General features: G+C 35.7%; 1 protein-coding gene across 3 annotated transcripts in view; it reads right to left on the bottom strand.

Moving 5' to 3' along the window:
* Positions 1-21,261, bottom strand: part of adarb1a (adenosine deaminase RNA specific B1a) — an 85,300-nt gene that overhangs the window by 36,207 nt on the left and 27,832 nt on the right. For 2 of the 3 annotated variants that reach the window (XM_079807555.1, XM_079807554.1), the window contains exons 3-4: positions 10,201-10,227; positions 3,476-3,544 (exon numbers count right to left, since the gene is read on the bottom strand). Coding sequence is in view for 1 of the 3 variants with exons in the window: in XM_079807554.1 (XP_079663680.1) it covers positions 3,476-3,544; positions 10,201-10,210 (79 nt within the window). In the remaining 2 variants the exon portion in view is untranslated. Of the gene's footprint in view, positions 1-3,475; positions 3,547-10,200; positions 10,228-21,261 lie in introns of those variants that run through there. The other variant, XM_079807556.1, reaches the window with a different exon arrangement.

The following is a 21,261-nucleotide window of genomic DNA, read 5'->3' as shown; positions in this document are numbered from 1 at the left end:
AAGTTACTCCATTTGGTGCTCGGGAAAAGTAAATTGAAAGAGAGAAAACAGACAGACAAGAAACTACTGAAATACACTGTGCTACCAGAAGGCCAATATCAGATCTAAATTAGAGCTCATTTGGGACAATCGTGTTATTTTTCGCTGCTGAAGTGTTGTTAGGATTGGGAAGATCCACCTGTTTGTGAGCCTCAGATGCACTGGGAAACTGTAAAGAGTCCAAGTGTTTTCCTCTGCATTTATCTTCGGCCTGTACTTCTCATCAAGTTGCGTCACAGGATGTTTTAGCCAGATTAGCTCTTGGAAAGTGGACATGACTTTGGTTCTCCTCTAGAGGGTGGTTTCCTACACAAGTAGCTACAGAGTGTGGCAATGCCATGGAGAAGTGAGTCTAAGTTTCACTGGGAATCTGTAAAGCCTGCAAGGCAATTTTGGCTGCATTTCACTTGGGATTGATCTACATGTTCCTACAAACAACTGTCCTTTAACTTCTTCAGTCTTGAAAGGCCCCATCTTAGACAACAGTTTGTACTTCGGTCCTCATCTCATCTCGTTCAGTTGCAAAACGGCAAGACTGGCTCTTGTGTTTACCTGTGATTCTTGAGCATCTTTGTTAAACAATTGGTCGTTTCTAGCCTAATCTCCATTTCATGAATCTCTCCAGGTTGTGGTATTAACCTATGATGTCCGGAGAAAGTAACTTTCCCTTTCGATTCAGGAGCTTAAAACGTTAAATCAGTTTCAGAAAGAGACTGAGAGAGATTGACCGGAAGTTGAGAGGCATATTTGAGTACACGAAGAGTTAATAAATCAGGACAAAACAGACAACACATGGAGACCATAGATGAATCTTCAAATAAACACATTTTAGAAAAAAGAAATTGAGACATTGAGTAAGAGAGGTGAGGTTTTCATCATAAAACAGTTAAAACACAACCAATAACCCAAAATAACACTTCAAAACTCAGGTTTTTTTTGTTGGAAGGTGAGGGTTTATAATCCTCACCAGACTGAATCATCACAGTCCAATTTCAGAGTTGTCAACAACCTTCACTTTCCACTGCCTGTCTACAAATTGTCCTCCTGGGCATGGTGTTAACTTCCTGACCATGCCCCCTACAGACTGAGAGCTAGTGCACAGTGCCCTCAAAGACAACAATCAAGTGGAAAAAGATAGGTTTCGTTAAATGTGTCTAACATGACTGTTGCAGCTCGGCAGGTTTTCTCATGTGAGATGTTATGCGCACACACTGAATTCTCAGCGAGCGCTAAAGTTGTTTTTGTTCTGCATTAGCCTATGTTTTAAATATTTTTTTTGTGGCTCTAACCAAAGTAAACTTTTTTTTGCTTTAAAGGCATTTTTTGTTCAAATTGTCACACTTCGTTGCAAATTGAGAACTGTTAATTCTTAAAGCTACACTGTGTGATATTTTCCCCCATCTAGTGGTGAAAAGGTATATGACCATACAGTGAATTTTAGTTTCTAAAATCAATTTCGTTTTAACTCCTACGGTGGCCGATTTAGTCCAAGATTAACATGGCTTCCAGTTCGACCTCGTCCACATTCGACACGGTGCCATCGAGTGTTAAAACGCGAAAGGCGAAGCTTGAATTTACGGGTATGTCCCTCTTTGGCTAATGTACTTTCAAGATGGAGGGGCAACATGGCGACCCGCATTCGAACCCTCACCCGTATGTATTTTCAATGGCATATTATAAACTTACGAGAATACTTTATTACTTGAAAGAAGTAAATATACATTAATGAGCACATATATTTTTGAAAGAACTAAGTGTTTTTAGCTAAGAACAAACTAAATAAGTTACACAGTGTAGCTTTAATGATTGTTCTTTGCCATTGTATGGCTTACTATGTTTCATTAGAGCTTGCTAATCTTGAATATAACTTTGTTAATAAAAGTATTGAAAGAAATCTTCATAATCGTTTTTAATATGGCAATACTGTCAAACAGATATTCTAACTATAAACAAAAAACATATTAGCTCCAATTTTGGTTCAAATGTAAAGTTCATGTATTTGCACAGCAGGATAACTAGTTACCAAAAATGTATGTTGGGAATCGTTTTGGGAATCGGATCATTACTCCTAGAATCGGGATCGAATCGTTAAGTGCCTTAAGATTCCCACCCCTATAAGCCACAGCCATAACAAGGACTATTGAATGGAAAGAGACCATGCTGAACTTAGGATCAGAGACAAACGGACAGGAATATCTGACTAGGTCTTGATCCTTCCCATCTTGCAAAAATACTGGCACTCTTTACAAATCTTTCAATAACGCCAAATCAGAACATTGTTGAAACTAGGGATGCCACAATTCTCAATATAATATTGAACCGTTCGGTACGGCATTCACGGTTCAATTTGCGCTTGTGAATTGCAGTTTTTCGGTTTTGCATTTAATTAATTATTTTTCTACAAATTCTATAATTTGCCTCCATCCCAATACTGAACAACGCAACATACATTCACATCACATGTTAGTGGTAGAGTTATACTCACAGAACACTACAGTTATTCACAATCACCAAAGTTCATTATTTGCATGCGTTTTAAAACCTTGCCGGTTCATTCACGTGCCCGGTTTTAACATGTGCTTTTCCGAGCGTGCGCACTAAACGCCTGTCAAACACGTGATTACTGGACTAAGTAGTCGTCTAACTGCGCTAATACTGTCAAATACACACACGGTTAACATAAACACAGTCGGTTATGTCTAAAGTGAAAGTAAAATCGCCGTGTGTGTATATTAGATGCGTGCAGGTCTTTAATTGACAGCAGCGCAGCCTATAGTGAACACACTGTCCTTAAAGGGACAGTTCACCTCTAAAATTATGTCATTATTTACTCACTCTAATGTTGTTTCAATCCTGTATTCATTTCTCAATGACAGAATTTTCAGTTTTGAGTGAACTATCCCTTTAATGTTAATACAACAACAAAAGACAAATCACTCACTGCTCTCAACTGAAAAACTAATACAGTAGCTTTAATAAGAATCAATGTATATTTTATAGTGAAGTCTATGTAGTGTTTTATTTTTACATTTATTCATTCAATTTCATACTTAAATGCTGCTGTACAGCTCTGAGCTGCCAGTGTAAATCTTTATATATATTTATTTTATATTATACAATACACAAGGAATGTGTACACAGGTTTTTTTTTAAGTAAAGTTTTAAGTTTAAGTAAGGTTTTTCAATTATTTTAAGTCAAATAAAGAAAGAGTATTGCAATAAAAAAAAAAAAAATTCTCCTTAAGCTCTTGCTGTTCCTGTCGCCTAAGAATAGAATAACAAAAAACTGATGTGACAAGCCATCAGAACCGAAAACCGTGGTTAAAAACCGAGGTATGTATTGAACCGTGGACTAACTGTATTGTTGCATCCCTAGTTGAAACTGAAACAGAGATGGAGGAACTTTCCAGAGAGAGAAAAATGACAAAACACTCACTTATGCGTTTCTCCTCATCCACATCCAGACTGCAGAACTTCTGCTGGCCCCTGGGCCGCCCACCGGCTCCTATTGCAGAGAAACCAAGGGAAGGACATTTAAAATTCATCTCTGATCATGATTTCTGCTTACTGAATCATCTGTTCCCACTTACACCCTCCGCCTGCTCCCTTAATGAGGCTAATTAACCAGCTTTAATGACGGGAGACAACTAATGTGCAGGTGCAATTATTGCCCAATTAAATGCTAACATCCCCCTAATGAATCAGGGAAGGAGACGCTTTGAGAAAACAGTCACTTTTAGCACTCGAGCTGAGGCAAGAAACAAGTTCAAAAGAATTAGGCGTCTGTTGGGAAGGAACAGTTGTGTTTATTGGATCTAATACTTCAATATGTACTCCGGATGAGACGTTAAACCGAGGTCCTGACTCTCTGTGGTCATTAAAAATCCCAGGATGTCCTTCGATAAAGAGTAGGAACGCTTCGAAGCTTCATGAGGCCGTGTTTTGAAATCGGTCATCGCTATAGAAGTCCTTATTTAGGTTTTTTTGCGCACAAAAACTATTCTCGTCGCTTCATAAAGTTATTGTAGAGCCACTGTAGGGAGATGGACTTTGTAACGACGTCTTTAGTACCTTTTAAGGGTCTTGAGAGTGTAAAGTGTGCCAATGGAAGCCTTTCAGAGCCATCAGATTTACACTAAAATATCTTCATTTGTGTTCCGAAGATGAACGGAGGTCGAACGACATGAGGGTGAGGAATTAATGACAGAATTTACATTTTTGGGTGAACTTAAGACATGACATAAGATATTTTTTTTCTTGTTTTCTGGAAAATAAAATGAAATTTAAGTGAGTTTTTGCTTAAAACAAGCATATTTATCTGCCAATGGGGTAAGAAAAATAATCTTGTTTCTGTTTGCATTCTTGTTTCTGTCCCAAACCGAAACAAGATTATTTTTCTTACCCCATTGGCAGATAATTTAGCTTGTTTTAAGGATAAACTCAATCATTTTTTTCCCCAGCGATCAAGAAAAAATATGTAATTGTCCTTAGTAAATGCATCTTGATTTAAGATCGTTTAGATATTTGGACTGGAAAAAAGACAGAAATTCTAAGTAAGAAAAGCATTTTTTGGCAGTGTGGTTTTACCTGTGGTGATCTAAGTCGAGTACTCGATAATTTAAATAAGAATAGAGTTCTAACTCACTAATAATATTTAAATTTAACCCATTTAAACTTTTTGGTTGATGAAAGTTTTACAGATATTGTTAAATTGTTAATAAGCTATTTTTGTCCAATCTGTTGTGTCTCCAAGAAACAAAACATATACACTCACCTAAAGGATTATTAGGAACACATACTAATACTGTGTTTGACCCCCTTTCGCCTTAATTCTACGTGGCATTGATTCAACAAGGTGCTGAAAGCATTCTTTAGAAATGTTGGCCCATATTGATAGGAGAGCATCTTGCAGTTGATGGAGATTTGTGGGATGCACATCCAGGGCACGAAGCTCCCGTTCCACCACATCCCAAAGATGCTCTATTGGGTTGAGATCTGGGGACTGTGGCGGCCATTTTAGTTCAGTGAACTCATTGTCATGTTCAAGAAACCAATTTGAAATGATTGGAGCTTTGTGACATGGGGCATTATCCTGGAAGTAGCCATCAGAGGATGGGGACATGGTGGTCATAAAGGGATGGACATGGTCAGAAACAATGCTCAGGTAGGCCGTGGCATTTAAACCATGCCCAATTGGCACTAAGGGGCCTAAAGTGTGCCAAGAAAACATCCCCCACACCATTACACCACCACCACCAGCCTGCATAGTGGGAACAAGGCATGATGGATCCATGTTCTCATTCTGTTTACGCCAAATTCTGACTCTACCATCTGAATGTCTCAACAGAAATCCAGACTCATCAGACCTTCAGTCTTCAACTGTCCAATTTTGGTGAGCTCGTGCAAATTGTCGCCTCTTTTTCTTATTTGTAGTTGAGATGAGTGGTACCCGGTGGGGTCTTCTGCTGTTGTAGCCCATCCGCCTCAAGGTTGTGCGTGTTGTGGCTTCACAAATGCTTTGCTGCAGACCTCGGTTGTAACGAGTGGTTATTTCAGTCAAAGTTGCTCTTCTATCAGCTTGAATCAGTCGGCCCATTCTCCTCTGACCTCTAGCATCAACAAGGCATTTTCTCCCACAGGACTGCCGCATACTGGATGCTTTTCCCTTTTCACACCATTCTTTGTAAACCCTAGAAATGGTTGTGCGTGAAAATCCCAGTAACTGAGCAGATTGTGAAATACTCAGACCGGCCCGTCTGGCACCAATAACCATGCCACGCTCAAAATTGCTTAAATCACCTTTCTTTCCCATTCCGACATTCAGTGTGGAGTTCAGGAGATTGACTTGACCAGGACCACACCCCTAAATGCATTGAAGCAACTGCCATGTGATTGGTTGATTAGATAATTGCATTCATGAGAAATTGAACAGGTGTTCCTAATAATCCTTTAGGTGAGTGTGTATATATATTAGGGGTGTAACGATTTGTTTTAACAACGATTCGATTCGTATCACGATTTGAGGTTGTCGATACGATTCAAGGACGATTTTGGTTCATTTAGAACGATACGATCCGAAACGATTCAGTGACTTGAAATCGATTCAGTAACTTTTTAGCCAAAAATTGTGTGACTGAAATAAATATCTGGATTCTGGTCAGTGCAGGTGAAGTTTCCTAGATTCCTGTTGTTTCTTGTAAGGGAATCAGGTATAAATTAATTATGGATATAAACAAACAAGTAAACAACAATTAATGGCAAATGCATTCAAATTTTATTTGAATAAAGTGCAACCAACAGTTTAGGATGAATTAACAGGAAGTTAACCTTTTCTGCTCTCATTTTCAATATTCAATACATTTTCAATAAAAGCACAGTAAGTGCAACCAACATTTCAACAGTAGGTTAACCTGCTACTTCTGCTTTTGTTTTCCAACATACAAATATTACAATATTAATATCAAAAATAAAGTGCAACTAACTTCTCTTCAGGTTTAATTAATAGTAGGTTTACCTGCTACTTTTGCTGTTGTTGTTCAACATTAAAATAATACAAATACAATATTAATATCAAAAATAAAGTGCAACTAACATTTCTTCAGGTTGAATAAACTGGCTGAACCTGCTACTACTCTCAGTAACAAACAATATTTAACAAAAGATAAAATGTAACCAACTACTCTTCAATGACTCAATTACATTTTTTTCCCAAAAATATCAACTGATCAACATGATCTGACCGCAGAACACTTCTCTGTGCGTTCACTATGTCGCCAGCAGTACTAAAACTCGCTCTACTGGCACACTGGTGTCAGGAATGCACAGGTAACATTTAGCAAGGGTTGAAAGTACAGGTAACGTTAGCTCTTTCTCCTGGTGGCTTGATAATTTCTCGCTCGTTGGCTTTTCCTCTGCCATCCGCCATGCTATGTTTTGTTTTCTTCTGCTGCTGCTGGTGCGAGGCGATAATGTCACAGATAGGCAGACTGAATCGAGTAACGTTTAACGCCTTTATCATTAAAAGTGCTAAGAAAAAACATCCATATAAAGTCTGACGTGCTTAAATCCAATGCGTTATTTCCTATGATCGATACAATCGATTGATTACCTTTTAAAACGATGTTAGATCGATATATGTCGTCTGGAAGGCCAACTTGCCGTGCACAGATCGATGAAGTTAGATCATAGGAATATAAATCGATACATCGATGTAGTAGATGAATCGTTACACCCCTAATATATATAATAGAAAAAGAACCGGGCCCCGGGTGTGTCCACAACATCGAATCTGACCGCCTTTAAAAAAAAAGGTTTGAACAACCCTGGGTTAGAAGCAACATCAAAACGAAAAAAAGATATTTTACAATCACTTTTCTCTCAAATGAAGAAGACACTCATTCTCGAGCTTCGCCACACCTCTGTAGCAACATTTATGAAATCTTTTTGAAACAAATATTGGCAGAAACAAAATGACTGAATCCAACGGCAGGGAGATATGGAAGCGTCTGTACGGATAGGCTTGAATGAGGATACGGCCGTCAGGATGACTCTGTGAAGGGGCTGAGTGAAGTGGATTCAGTTGATAAGAGACTCTGTGATAAACAAGCCTGAGAAGCTCGATAAATCACCAAAGCTATTAAAGCGAGTGACGTGTGCAGGCACTTCAACAGAAGCTTTTTAAAGGCGATACACCGACATAAACACCATTTTATTTCCTGTCATCTCAATTTTTCAATCTTTCCCAAATGTCCCATTCGATGCCGGACTGAGCTGAGAAAACGTTTTAGGTGAATCAAAAGACCTTCCTCTTAGAAACCATTATGCATGCAAGAACTGGAAAATAAGGTGGATAAAAATCACATATTCATCTTTCACTCTGAGATAAGTGCACCGAGCTGTTGATGGCGATCACCGATTGATGTTGACGACGGTAAAATGCCATAAAAGAAGGGTTAGCTGTGGCAAACCTCGTGAAATGAAAGCCGTGGAATAATAGGAGGCATTTCTCACAGTGTGACGCCTGGTACATTAGCGAAGCCGATGAATTAGCCGGCATCGCTCACCATTCAACATCTGTTTTTATAAACGACAACACTCGCACAGATCAACCTCACTGTTTTCGTCGTATAATTATGGTCTCTTTTTCTTCTCGCTTTCAGTCGAATCAGAGTCAAACTGTATGAATTGATTGTGACTCTAAAGCTGAACTTTTGCCTTGAACTTCATCGTTCCTCAAGGTTAAAACAACACCACTTGGCTCTCTTAACGGAGCGTTTAAGATATCGGCTATTAGCCGAAGGCATTTTTGAGTTGAAATGGCATTGCGGACACTTTTAGCATGTTGCAAACTGCATTTGGTGCTTTAAAACAGCACGGGACGGTGCATTAAATGCCACTTGTTCAGCACCATGTAGAGCAGCGAGCTAAGAAAGATGGAGTCAGGACTATAGAGAGCAGCCGGCTTTTAAATGCACAGCGGGTCTTTCTGAGTGAAGGGTAGATGCGCGATCACAAGACGGAGCCTGAACGCGAGCAATACGACCCTCCAGCTCAATGGGAGAACCCAAAGGGCGAGATGAAGGAATGCAGAAAGGGATAGAAAGAGAGATCTGGAATAGAGAAAGGTGTGTGTGTTGGGGAGAAACACACTCTCCGAGTGTCAGCAAAAGTGACGAAACTAACTTCCGGAGTCAGCCTATAAGGTATTACGGTGCACAACTAATACGATTTTTCTTGGATTAACCCTCTGGGGTTCTTTATTTGTCACACTCAGGACCTTCGGAGGGCGGGATTAAGATAAAAAAAGATTTGAGTAAAATCAATTAAATATATTTCTGTTCAATAATATTTTTTCTTTTCTTTTTTGGTGTTTTGAGATCATTTTAGGATTTATAATTAATATTTATACAATAATTATGACCCATTTTTTCCCATTGAATATATTAGAACAAATGTATATATATATAAGTTTTCTTTTTTTTTTTTTTTTTTTCATTTTAGAGTCAAGCCTAGGCCTCATGAAAGCAATTTTTTTAAATGAGATCGGTGTCATCCGGTGGACACATTGAGCATTTTTATCACGCAATAGCACATTTTTAACACTATAGTGGATCTTGCGTTTTATTAAAAAAAAATAAAAACCATAGCTTCATCAGAATGGTCTGAAACTTGGTGACTTTATTGGTACTTGGTATATGAACACCCAAAAAAATTGGGGACAGGATTTGAAAAGTCTAATTGGTCGTAAAAAAAAAATGGTCACACTCATGACCTTCGGGTCAAAAATGACCCCCATAGGAAATTAAGGGGAAATTACTTTTTTTGCACATACAATCTACAAATCAGCCAGGATGCAGAAAAAAAGGACTCAACAGTGAAGGGGTGAATCTCTAAAACATCAAGAGTGCAAAACAGACAAAAAAACTCACACACACACACTTATACACACAAAAACACACGCAAACACAAATTAATGCGTGCCATTCCAAAAGCTAATTGTGTTTGTGTGTGTGTGTGTGTGTGTGTGAGTTTTTTTGTCTGTTTTGCACTCTTGATGTTTTAGAGATCTTCACTGTTGAGTCCTTTTTTTCTGCATCCTGGCTGATTTGTAGATTGTATGCACAAAAAAACTCTGTATTTTCATATTTTTGCCAATTTCCCATTCATTTCCTATGGGGGTCATTTTTGACCCGAAGGTCCAGAGTGTGACTATTTTTTTTACGACCACTAAGACTTTTCAAATCCTGTCCCCAATTTTTTTGGGTGTTCATATACCAAGTACCAATAAAGTCACCAAGTTTCGGACCATTCCGACGAAGCTTCAATTTTTTACATTTTTTATTTTAAAAAATTTGGGTCAGAAATGACCGAAGAGCCCCAGAGGGTTAAAGATGACAGACATGAGAAATGCCAGCTCATTCTACCCAGAACGCTTTCCTTGAGTAGAAACTTGAAGCCTACAAAGGATGTTGTACAATTTCCTAGATCACGGAAAAAATCTGCACAGATGCTTTGAAGGCTCAGAAATGTGTTGTGTTTAAAGAGCTGCAATAAACAATAAAGTGTGTCAAATTTAACATCCAATATTTGACAGATTAGTCTAAAAGAAATACATGAATATATGAACAGATTTTTAACAGACACACAATACATTTGGCCTACCTTCATTCATTGTCTTGCTGATGATCCCTATGGAAAAAAATATATATACGTATATATATTAGTGACAGACCAATATACAATATAAATGTCATAATATTTTGAGTTACTATATATAATACACACACAAATTAAAACAATAAAATATATCTATCTATACTTATATATATACATATAGGGCTGTCAAATCATTAATCACATCCAAAATATATATATATTTTTTATAATTATGATGTATATATAAATATGCATGAATATATATATATATTACATTCAAGTTTGTAAACATTAATGTTTTTGAATGTTTTAAAAAACTTTAATGTTTCCAAACTTTGACTAGTATTGTGTGTGTGTGTATATATATATATATATATATATATATATATATATATATATATATATATATACACATGCAAATATTTCTTAACTATATTCATGTATGTGTGTGTATTCAAATATACATAATAATTATAATCAAACATATTAATTGATTCATCGTTTGACAGCATATATATATATATATATATATATATATATATATATATATATATATATATATATATATATATATATATATATATATATATATATATATATAACAACGTTACTGATAAGGCAGTACAAAATTGTGCGTCCAATAGGGCTGTGCGATATTGAAGAAAAATGCGATATGCAATACCTTGTTAAATAATGCGATACGATATTGCTTTAAGTGTGTAAAATCTATTTAATTTTTTTTTTTTAAATGATAAACTGAATGATAACCATTTATGTGTTTGCTTTTTTTCCCCAGAAAGAAATCATCGCTACAACTTCTGAAAGTGACCAGCAGTGTTTGAGCAAAAATTAATGTCACAAATCTGACAATATAATTTTAACATCAATGTAAACAAACCAAAAATATAATGCCAATATTTAAATACCAAAAACTCTTTGACTTGGTAATATATAGTTATATCAACCCAAAACTTAACATCAAGAGCATCCAGGTAAACAAAGAAGCCTGAACTAGGGGTGGACCATTATTTTGTTATCTTTGTTATTAAAAATAAGAACTAAAAACAGTAGTGTTCACATGAATGAAATATACACAGATACTTAATAAAGCTACAAAGGTTATTCAGCCAAGATCACCGAGTGATTTTCTCTTTTTCTTTTGTTGTTTGACAGACAGCGGCAGGTTTACTGTATTAATGTACTGTCACTTTAAGAGCTAATGCACAGATCCTATTGACACGCATTCGGTTTCTTTCCCCAGCTGATATCCTTCACTTAAAGCATAACCGACTGTGTTTACATGAATACTCGTCAAGACAGCCATTTTGACATAACTGTGTGTGTATTTGACGGTTCAAGTGTGTAACAAGACACGAAACAGATCTGAAGGGATCACACGCTTTCAGAGAGGCGGCTTGTGCGCACGTTTCGGTGTGTGTGTGTGTGTCAGACAGCACGAAACTGCACAGAGTTGTTTTTCGCAAGTTATTGCGTTTAACCCTCTGGTGCTCTTCGTTTAGGGGTTGCATCTTCCCGGTCATAAGTGAGCGGACACCCTAAAAATTAAACTTCCTCCATCCCAGTAAAACCAATGCAATTTATTTTTCTTCAATAATATTTTTTCTTTTTAATTTTGTATTTTGAGATGATTTGTTGGTATTTTTTAATATTTATGCAATAATTATGGTCTATTTTTGCCATTGACAATTATAAAATTTTTTTTGTGTAATTACAGTATTTCAGGTTAAAATAGAGACTAGGCCTTCAAATTATTTTTTTTGAAGGCAGATTAGCGCCCTCTTTTGGAATTATTTAAGAAATCATGCAACAATGGGTGTAATGGAGAGGTTTGAGAATTCCCTAGTTCTCGTTTGAACACATTTAATGATTTTTTTGAATATATATTTAAAAAATCTCAAAGACTATTTATTATAAAGTTTTAGATAAAAATTTTTTTGTTAGAAATATAGATTTTTTTTTCTGTGAATATGTGTTTTTGCAGATTTCCCATTCATTTCCTATGGTGTCATTTTTGACCGATTTTTGTCTTTTTTTTAAAAAAACCAATTAGCATGCTTGAATCATGCCCTCAATTTTTTTTGTGTGTTAACATACCTAATGCTAGAAAAGTCACCAAGTTTCATATCATTCTGATGAATGATTTTAAAAAATTCAAAATGTGGTTCATAGGCTCAGTTTTTCATAGGTGTGTGTGTTTATAAGTGTGCGTGTGTGTGTGTGTGAGTGGATGTGTCAATATCACACTCTTGATGTTTTAGAGTGTCACCCTATGTACTTTTTTTCAGCATCGTGGCCGATTTGTAGATTGTACACACAAATATTCTGTGAATTTTTGCCGATTTCCCATTCATTTCCATATATGGTCGGTCATTTATGACCGAAGACAATAAACTCTACTTTTTTTTTTACAACCAATTAGCATGCTCGAATCATGACCCCAATTGTTTTGTGTGTTTACATCCCTAATGCAAGAAAAGTCACCAAGTTTCATATCATTCCGATGAAGCAGTGATTTTTAACATTTCAAAAACGGTCAGAAGACCACCAGAGGGTTAATAACTATTTTTAACGTCAAGGAAGTCACATAAGTAAGTGCCCAGTCTATTCTCTGCTGTATGCGTCGACCTAAAACCAACACTTTTCACAATGTTGAAGTAGCCTATTAAAATCATTCAGATATTGCGTGCCGTTGCGATATTTCAATATATTGTGCAGCCCCAGCGTCCAATATAATATGTTTAGCAAATGTTTCACAGCTTCTATGAACTCAGAGTTTACAATGATAACTGCAAGTCATCGAATAAAGCTTGCCATCTTTCAGGCCATTAGCATCTGCCAGTGTTGCCATGTCTTCACCGCAGGACCGGTAAAATTTTTATGACAGCATTCGTTTAGTGGCGAGTCCATAGGGACTCGATGGGCTGCGCATCGATTCGTAAAGCTAATCAGGCGATTTCATCATTTACCGCACAGAGACATTCACGCCAACAATGAGATAGAAAGAGAGATAGGAAAATGGAGTCGGACATATTAAGACCGAGGGCAGTTGCAGTTTTCCTGGAAAGTTAATTTTCAGAGTTGTGTAATATCTAATAAAATTCACTCTTACATTTACCCAAATATTTTAATTTAGTGACTCTCATGTCATTCCAAACCAGGACACAAAAGAAAATGTCCATTTTCCAATGGGATGTTGTTTTGGACTTCCATTACGGACGGAAACTGTTATATCTTCCTTTTGTGTTCAACAAAAGAAAGCAAGCCAAACCGGGTTGGAATGCCACGAGAGTAAACAACACAACTTTTTATTTTTAGGCAAACTACAAAAAAACGTGAAAAGCCTCCATTATCCTCAGAGTGTCTAAAGGAGCAAAACACAGATGCCACTGATGTTACGGAGGAGAACAGGTGGGGTTGATAACACATTTTATCAGCAAAGCTCCAGAACAGACCACATGCCACGGAGACGCATCTATCGCAAAGTCCATCAGAGAGCGGGTGAAAGAGAGAGGAGGAGGAGACAGGTGGACTGGACACGCTCTCGGTTTCGGCTGGTCAAACCTGAGCCGCTTGAGCTAATGCTGAATTTATTCCCCCCTCCAGTAGATTAAACTCACAGTCCGTCCCTCAGGACTTCACTACGCTTGCTCTAGAGGAAATGGGGGTTTTTATCTCCGTGTTTGAGCATGAGAGACGATGGCACAGGGTGTAGAAACGCTTAAGTAACCATGTTTATCTAATTTGCTCTGGCCCATTTCTGTTCAAAAATTAAATATTTTCAACCAGGCATCCAAAAGGAAATGGCGTGTGTGTGTGTGTGTGTGTGTGTGTGTGTTTGCAATTCTTGCTTTAGGATTATGCAGAATTATTCCCAGAAAGCAGTCAACCGATTAAAAAAAAGAAGGTAAACAGCATTTTCCAAAGAAATCAAGCACTTCTTATTCAAAACAGTTTCAGTAATAACAAATTAAGTATTATAAAAAAAATGCACTAATATTTTTTAAACTTCAATTGGAGATAAAAAAATTACATTTTTAAAGTATTAATAATAAGGCATTCGGTTAAACATTTATTTATAAACAAATATTTATAACAGTTATACACACATTTAAGAAGTCATCCATAAATGTTTGGTGATATTAACATAAATTGAAAAAATATAATAAGAAATGTACTTTTTTCTACAAAACGGAAAAAAAACTAAAATTAGTTATAATAAAAAAAGCATGAGAAAGCAAACATAACCACATTTTTATATATAAGACCCATCTAAGATTGTAAATGCATATATATATATATATATATATTAGGGGTGTAACAGTACAAAATTGCTTTTATGTATTTTTATTAACAGTGGATTACTGGGGGGAAAAAAGTGTCTGTCCTTTAATTAAATTATAACAAAGTTTATTGAAGATATTGCTGTAAAATATATAGGGAGCCCTTACTCACACATTATAATATTAAAGGACAGATCCCAAACTATTAGCCTAAATTCAGTTGCTATTTATGCTTATTTATAATAATCAACACTCAAATAACACTGTGCGCAAACATGTAAACTTCACATAAGGCAGTTTTTTCAATAACTTCTAAATCTAATTATATAATAGGTTTTTCTCCAATTCGTTGTTGAAATATAATCATTTACACACAGTGTGTTTCATTTTCATGGTTTATTTAAACATACATGAAATAATCCAGAAACAAGTAACAGATTAACTCGAATATAATGAATATAACGGCTAATATAGGTCATATATTTAGTGAAAGAGTTGATTTCTCTAGTGAACTCACAGCTGTGGACGCTGAATGACTCCTGAGGTAAATGTGATGCTACATGACATTGTTTAGTTTACAAACACTTATACTGACGTCTTTCCGCCGTTGAAACACTGATTGAGCGATTACACCACATATAACGTGACAGTTGTAATGAATCCTCATTGTATTTTTTACGATCAATGATATTGGACCCACTCACTTTTACCGTCTCTAATTCAGCACATGTCTGTTTAATTACCCCTAACCAATAAACACTTATTATTAAACACATTTTCGATGCTTTATTTACACTTTTCTAATATTTTCTGAAAAAAAAAATCTGATATATTTTCGATCTGATATGTGATGGGAAAATGGAGTGAGTTCGGCAAAGGCAGATTCGAACCGCGGGTAGATTTGCGTCAAAACTTGATGCCATGCGTCTTACCCCTACACTATTGACACTCTCAGTGATAACGCGATTTCTATCATTTTTTTCTTTCCCAACCAGACGTTTAGCAAACAAAGCCATATATTTGTACAGTACTTAATGTAAATGGCATCGTCATTTTTCTTTTTTGAGAGAGGACCCACCCACATTTTTTTTGCTTCCAACGCCCATGATCCTCAACATACCTTCAGATGTTCATTCATGTTTATTCTTAATGCTGCGTTCACACCGAATGCGAATAGAGCATCTGGCGCGAGTGATTTCCATGTGAACTCAATGGAAAGACGCGTTGACGTCCTGCAGCGCGTTAGACGCGATTCCGTCTCATTCACGCGTCCAGTTCGCGTTTGAAGCGAATTTGCGTTTGACGCCCGAGTTGAAAAATCTGAACTTTTCCGTCAATTTGCACCGCGTTAACCAATCAGGAGCCTGCTCGCTGCGGTCACATGGTAAAGTGACGAATGTTAACTGTTAAAGATTGCAGAAAGATCGCGTGCACCGAACCGAAAGCCTGTACAGAAACGGTTCGGTACGAATACATGTACCGTTACACCTCTAATATATTTATTTATTTATTTTAAATCGGGAATCTGAGGGTGCAAAAAAATCGAAATATTGAGAAAATCACCTTTAAAGTTGTCCAAATGAAGTCCTTAGCATGATATATATATATATTTATATTTTTTTTTTTTAATTTACTGCTACCTTTTTTGATTTTTCTATATATAATAAATGTAAACGGGTCAATTAATTTAGCAAAATTCATAATTACACTTTCAACACTTTTCATTCAATTTGCCTTTCAAAACTGGAAAACTTAAACGTCCCATAATCTATACACAGGCTTCTGAGGGTCATAAATAATACAAGAATAAACATTTCCACATTCATTCCCCCTCAAAACTACTAAAATAATCATTATCAGAATCATTAAGGAGCTGGAGTTATTCAAATGAATCAAAATCCCTGCGTAATATCATTTCGGCTTTTGAGAAAGCCACTTTTAAAGGCGCTATATAAAATAAATGTATTATTATTATTATTTTTAAATGAATGGCTTAACCACTGCCACTGTAAAGGTGATTATGGGAACAAACGCAAGATCATATCAAAATGGATATATAGTTTTTATACTGAAACAATTGCGTATTAATAAATATCTCAGGGAGGATAAGCATCACATATCTGGAGTTAAAAGGTTATCTTTCATCGTAATTGTGACTCTTTGGACTCATGAGGCTGGACTGGCCATGGTGAGAGATTAGCAGCGTGAAGTGGCCGTTCTAATGAGACGGATTAAACTTCACACATGAGGAGATGTCTGAATTGAACCTGCTATCTGTCGCCTTCAGCACCGAAACGACAGACTCACAGAGAGAGAGAGAGAGAGAGAGAGAGAGAGAGAGAGAGAGAGAGAGAGAGAGAGAGAGAGAGAGAGAGAACATGAGCATTTACCAACCTCATCTAATATCGTGACAGCTCCAACACACCAGGCAAAGTACTGAAAACTCCATATTGTACTAAAACATCTTTTTTTCCCATGGCTTTTCCATTATTACGTTACAGGATTTTTAAAAATTCATTTTATGTTCACCAAAATTGACAATAATAATAATAAAAACAGCAGATTAAATGTTTAAGAGCCAATCATTTACACTTTATTTTAAGTTGTCTGTGTTACAGTGTAATTATATATTTACGTACTGAGTAATAATAAAGAACTACATGTACTTACTATTAGTATTTGCATGTAATTATGCATAATTTATATTTATTAGTACAGTACATATGTAACAGACACTGTAAAATAAAGTGTTACCAAACTTTTTATAAAATAATAATAAATACCTTTAAATTTGATTAAAAAAAAGTGTTATGTTAAATTTGAAAAAATATTTTAAATTAATATAAATATTAATACAAATATTTTTTTATTTAATATAATACAAGTATTGAAAAATATAAACATTAAAAAATAATCAAGTATACTCAACTGAAAATAAATATTATAATATTGTATTATTTTTTCCAGGCACGCAAATCAATATTTTAAAATTTAAAAAATGTTTTAAAAGCGTTACCAAACTTTACATAAAATAATAAATACCTTTAAATTTGATAAAAAGTGTTATATTAAATTTGAAAAAATCTATTAAATTAATATAAATATTAAAGTCACTGAAATATTTATTTTAATTTTTATTTAATATAATAAAATAAAAAAGTATTGAAAATAATAAACATACAAAAATAACCAAGTATACTCAACTCAAAATAAATATTATAATATTGTATTATTTTTTCCAGCCATGCAAATCAATATTTTAAAATTTCAAAAATGTTTTAAAAACATATTTTTCCATGACCGTACAACATATCGGCATCGGTAACACATCGCAAATAAAAGCGACGCAAACAATACTAACGTGCGCGAACAAAAATATACATCACGAAATAAACACTCATTTAATATAATAAAATTAAAACGTATTGAAAATAATTAACATAAAAAAATAATCAAGTATACTCAACTCAAAATAAATATTATAATATTGTATTATTTTTTCCAGCCACGCAAATCAATATTTTAAAATGTAAAAAAAATTTTTTTTACATATTTTTCCATGACCATATCGGCATCGGTAACACATCGCAAATAAAAGCGCCGCAAACAATACTAACGTGCGCAAACAAAAATCTACATCACAAAATAAACACTCATTTAAAGGACTTTTTGTGTGTCAATTAAACCAAACAAAACGAAATACAAATTGACACATTTAAGAAGTTCGACCCAGAGCGATTTAGCCTTTATGAGACAGAAAAACAAACAGTTTACCTTTGCGTTCGGATCGTTTTTTGCGTCTTCTCTTGAACCTCCTGCGAACGAGGCAGTAATACGAGCCCATGCTTTGAGAGCAGCTCTGACACTGAGCCATAGTGTGTGTGTGTGTGTGTGGAGCGAGGGATGAGATGGAGGAGGAGAGCAGGAGTGATGCTCTGAGGAGAGGGAGGGCTGATGGGACTGTTATAGGGCTGACGCTGGGATGGACCCGCTGTCACTCCTTCATGTCACTTACAGAACAACATTATTATTAATAATAATCACCTTTTTCACTAAATTCCTCTTTTTCCTCCCTATTCTAGCTTATGGGTAATGTCCAAAACGTAGTATTTCAGGTACTTTTTGTGTTTTTTTTTGCCTCTTGATGACGGATCGCTTCCTGTATTCCTCAGTTGTAAGTCTGCTAAATGAATAAATGTAAAAATGTCAATGTAAAATAAGATTAAATATAAAATTAATCTTACAGGACACCATTTACCTTCAACAGAAGCACCGTAATTTGCCGATTTTTATTATTAATACTCACACTTTTTATTAAATTAAAATTATATTTAAATTGCATTTTATTCAAATATTTTATTATTAAACAATTTTTACATAATAAATAATTTTACGCCTGATGTTTTGCGCGTCGGTGTTCACACTAATATGGGCAGCCTTTGTTTAGTCGCGTGGCGTTAAACGTCGACGATAAACGCGTGCGAGAATCGTCCCGGTGTGAACAGGTCCTCTTATGGTCCGTTCACACCAGACGCGATTCGCGCAAGTGATTTACATGTTAAGTCAATGCAGAGACGCGAAATGGCATTCGGCGGCGAGAGTCGCGCGATTGAGGCGGCACAAAGACGCGAATTGAGCGTTTTGAACGCGCGATTCGCGCGGCTCAAGTTGAAAAATCTGAACTTTGGCGGATATTTTGCGCCGTGTTAACCAATCAGGAGCTTGCTCTGGTAGTGACAACAATGAGGAGAAAATCTGTATATTAATATCTGGTTCAGACAATATGATTATCACTGTGATAACATTAAATGACATGAAACACAACCCAGTCTCTTTTTGTTAAATGCAAGTTTATGTGTGATCAATAATACAAAAGTATAAGTAAAAGTAATAATAAGCTATACATGAAATAAAGCAAACAATTCAGTCAAACATTCAAAGTCAGTGCTAGTAGGCTAACGTTACAACTGCAACGTACAGTTATAGCCTAAAAATATAAAGTAATGAAACTTCTCTTTGCCATCAGTCTAAACGATTTGCCAGGGAACAAATTATAGATCCATGAGACCAAAGATCGGCCGTTACAAGACGAATTATAGCTCGAGACACCACAGAGACATCAGAGCCAGCGGCAGAAGGACTGGCCGAGGAAAGGTTAATGAGCGCCGCTGATCCACTGGAGCTCACAACTCCGAAAACAGCAGATAAAATGTTCAAATAGGCACTCTTTATATAAATAAACCACATAATTGAGCTTTAAACAACTACATTATCGCCTGAAAAAGTCTTAAAACTACGTTTTGTCACACATTAACAGTAGATTTTAACAAAAAAAAGACATGTAAACACAGCCCATGTCAGCCATTTCACAACAAGACGAGCCGCTGGCAGAAGCCCCGCCCATGACACGAATTCACGTCTGTTGTGCAGTGAATGTCACGCGCAAGAAGCGAGTAAACTCAAAATGTTCAAGCGTCCACCTTCGCGCGAATCGCGTCCGGTGTGAACGCCACATTACAGTGAAGCCGCCATTTTGTGCCATCATGTTTCTACAGTAGCCCTAAACGGACAAACTTCTCTACAGAGCGCTAGCTACTCTCTGCTCTCTCAGGCGACGACATTCTAGTCCTTTGTCGGCCACCGTAGCTTCTCTACGTGCTCTGAAAGGGAGGGGTGGGCGATTGCAATTCACAACCTCACCACTAGATGCCGCTAAAAGTTACACACTGCACCTTTAAATACATTAAAAAGTTATTTTATTTTATCTATTTCATTATAGTTAATGAAAAAATAATAAGATTTCTTTATGAAACATTATCTTACAATGAACAAATATTCTACAGCATTTTTTGGAACATTTACTAATGCATTATTAAAATCAAAAGTTGTGTTAGTTAATGCACTGTGAACTAATGAGCAAACAATGAACAGCTGGATTTATTAACTAACATTAAAGCTACACTGTGTAACTTTTTTAGTTTATTCTTAGCTAAAAACACTTAGTTCTTTCAAAAATATGTGCTCATTAATGTATATTTACTTCTTTCAAGTAATAAAGTATTCTTGTAAGTTTATAATATGCCATTGTAAATACATACGGGTGAGGGTTCGAATGCCGGTCGCCATGTTGCCCCTCCATCTTGAAAGTACATTAGCCAAAGAGGGACATACCCGTAAATTCAAGCTTCGCCTTTGGCGTTTTAACTCTCGATGGCACCGTGTCGAATGTGGACGAGGTCGAACTGGAAGCCATGTTAATCTTGGACTAAATCGGCCACAGTAGGAGTTAAAACGAAATCGGAATTGAGAGGAACAGAAACTAATATTCACTGGATGGTCATATACATTTTCACCACTAGATGGGGGAAAATATCACACAGTGTAGCTTTAACAAAGATTAATAAATACTGTAAGAAATGTATTGCTCATGTTAGTTAATACATTAATGTAAACCAATAAAACCTTATTGTAAAGTTTTTAATTCAATTAAAATAATAATTACAATATCTTTACAGACTATTATTCAATAAATCTTCAATAAATGTGTTCCATTTAATCAAGCTGGGGTGATTATTAAAAAAAAAAAAAAGTAATACATTTAAAGTAAATACACTTCACATAAATAATAATAATAATGTATTTACATTTAATATTAATTTAATGAAAAATGCTATTGTTTTTATCAATTGTATAATAAAAATATATGAAAAATAGTATTGGGTAAATAGCAATGAAAAATGTATAGTATGGGGGGGTTAAAAGGTCA

This window comes from Gobio gobio, assembly GCF_949357685.1.
Source record: "Gobio gobio genome assembly, chromosome: 24".
Taxonomy (NCBI): domain Eukaryota; kingdom Metazoa; phylum Chordata; class Actinopteri; order Cypriniformes; family Gobionidae; genus Gobio; species Gobio gobio.
Note: the sequence above shows the minus strand (reverse complement) of the source record. Positions and strands in the feature narration are given on the sequence as shown.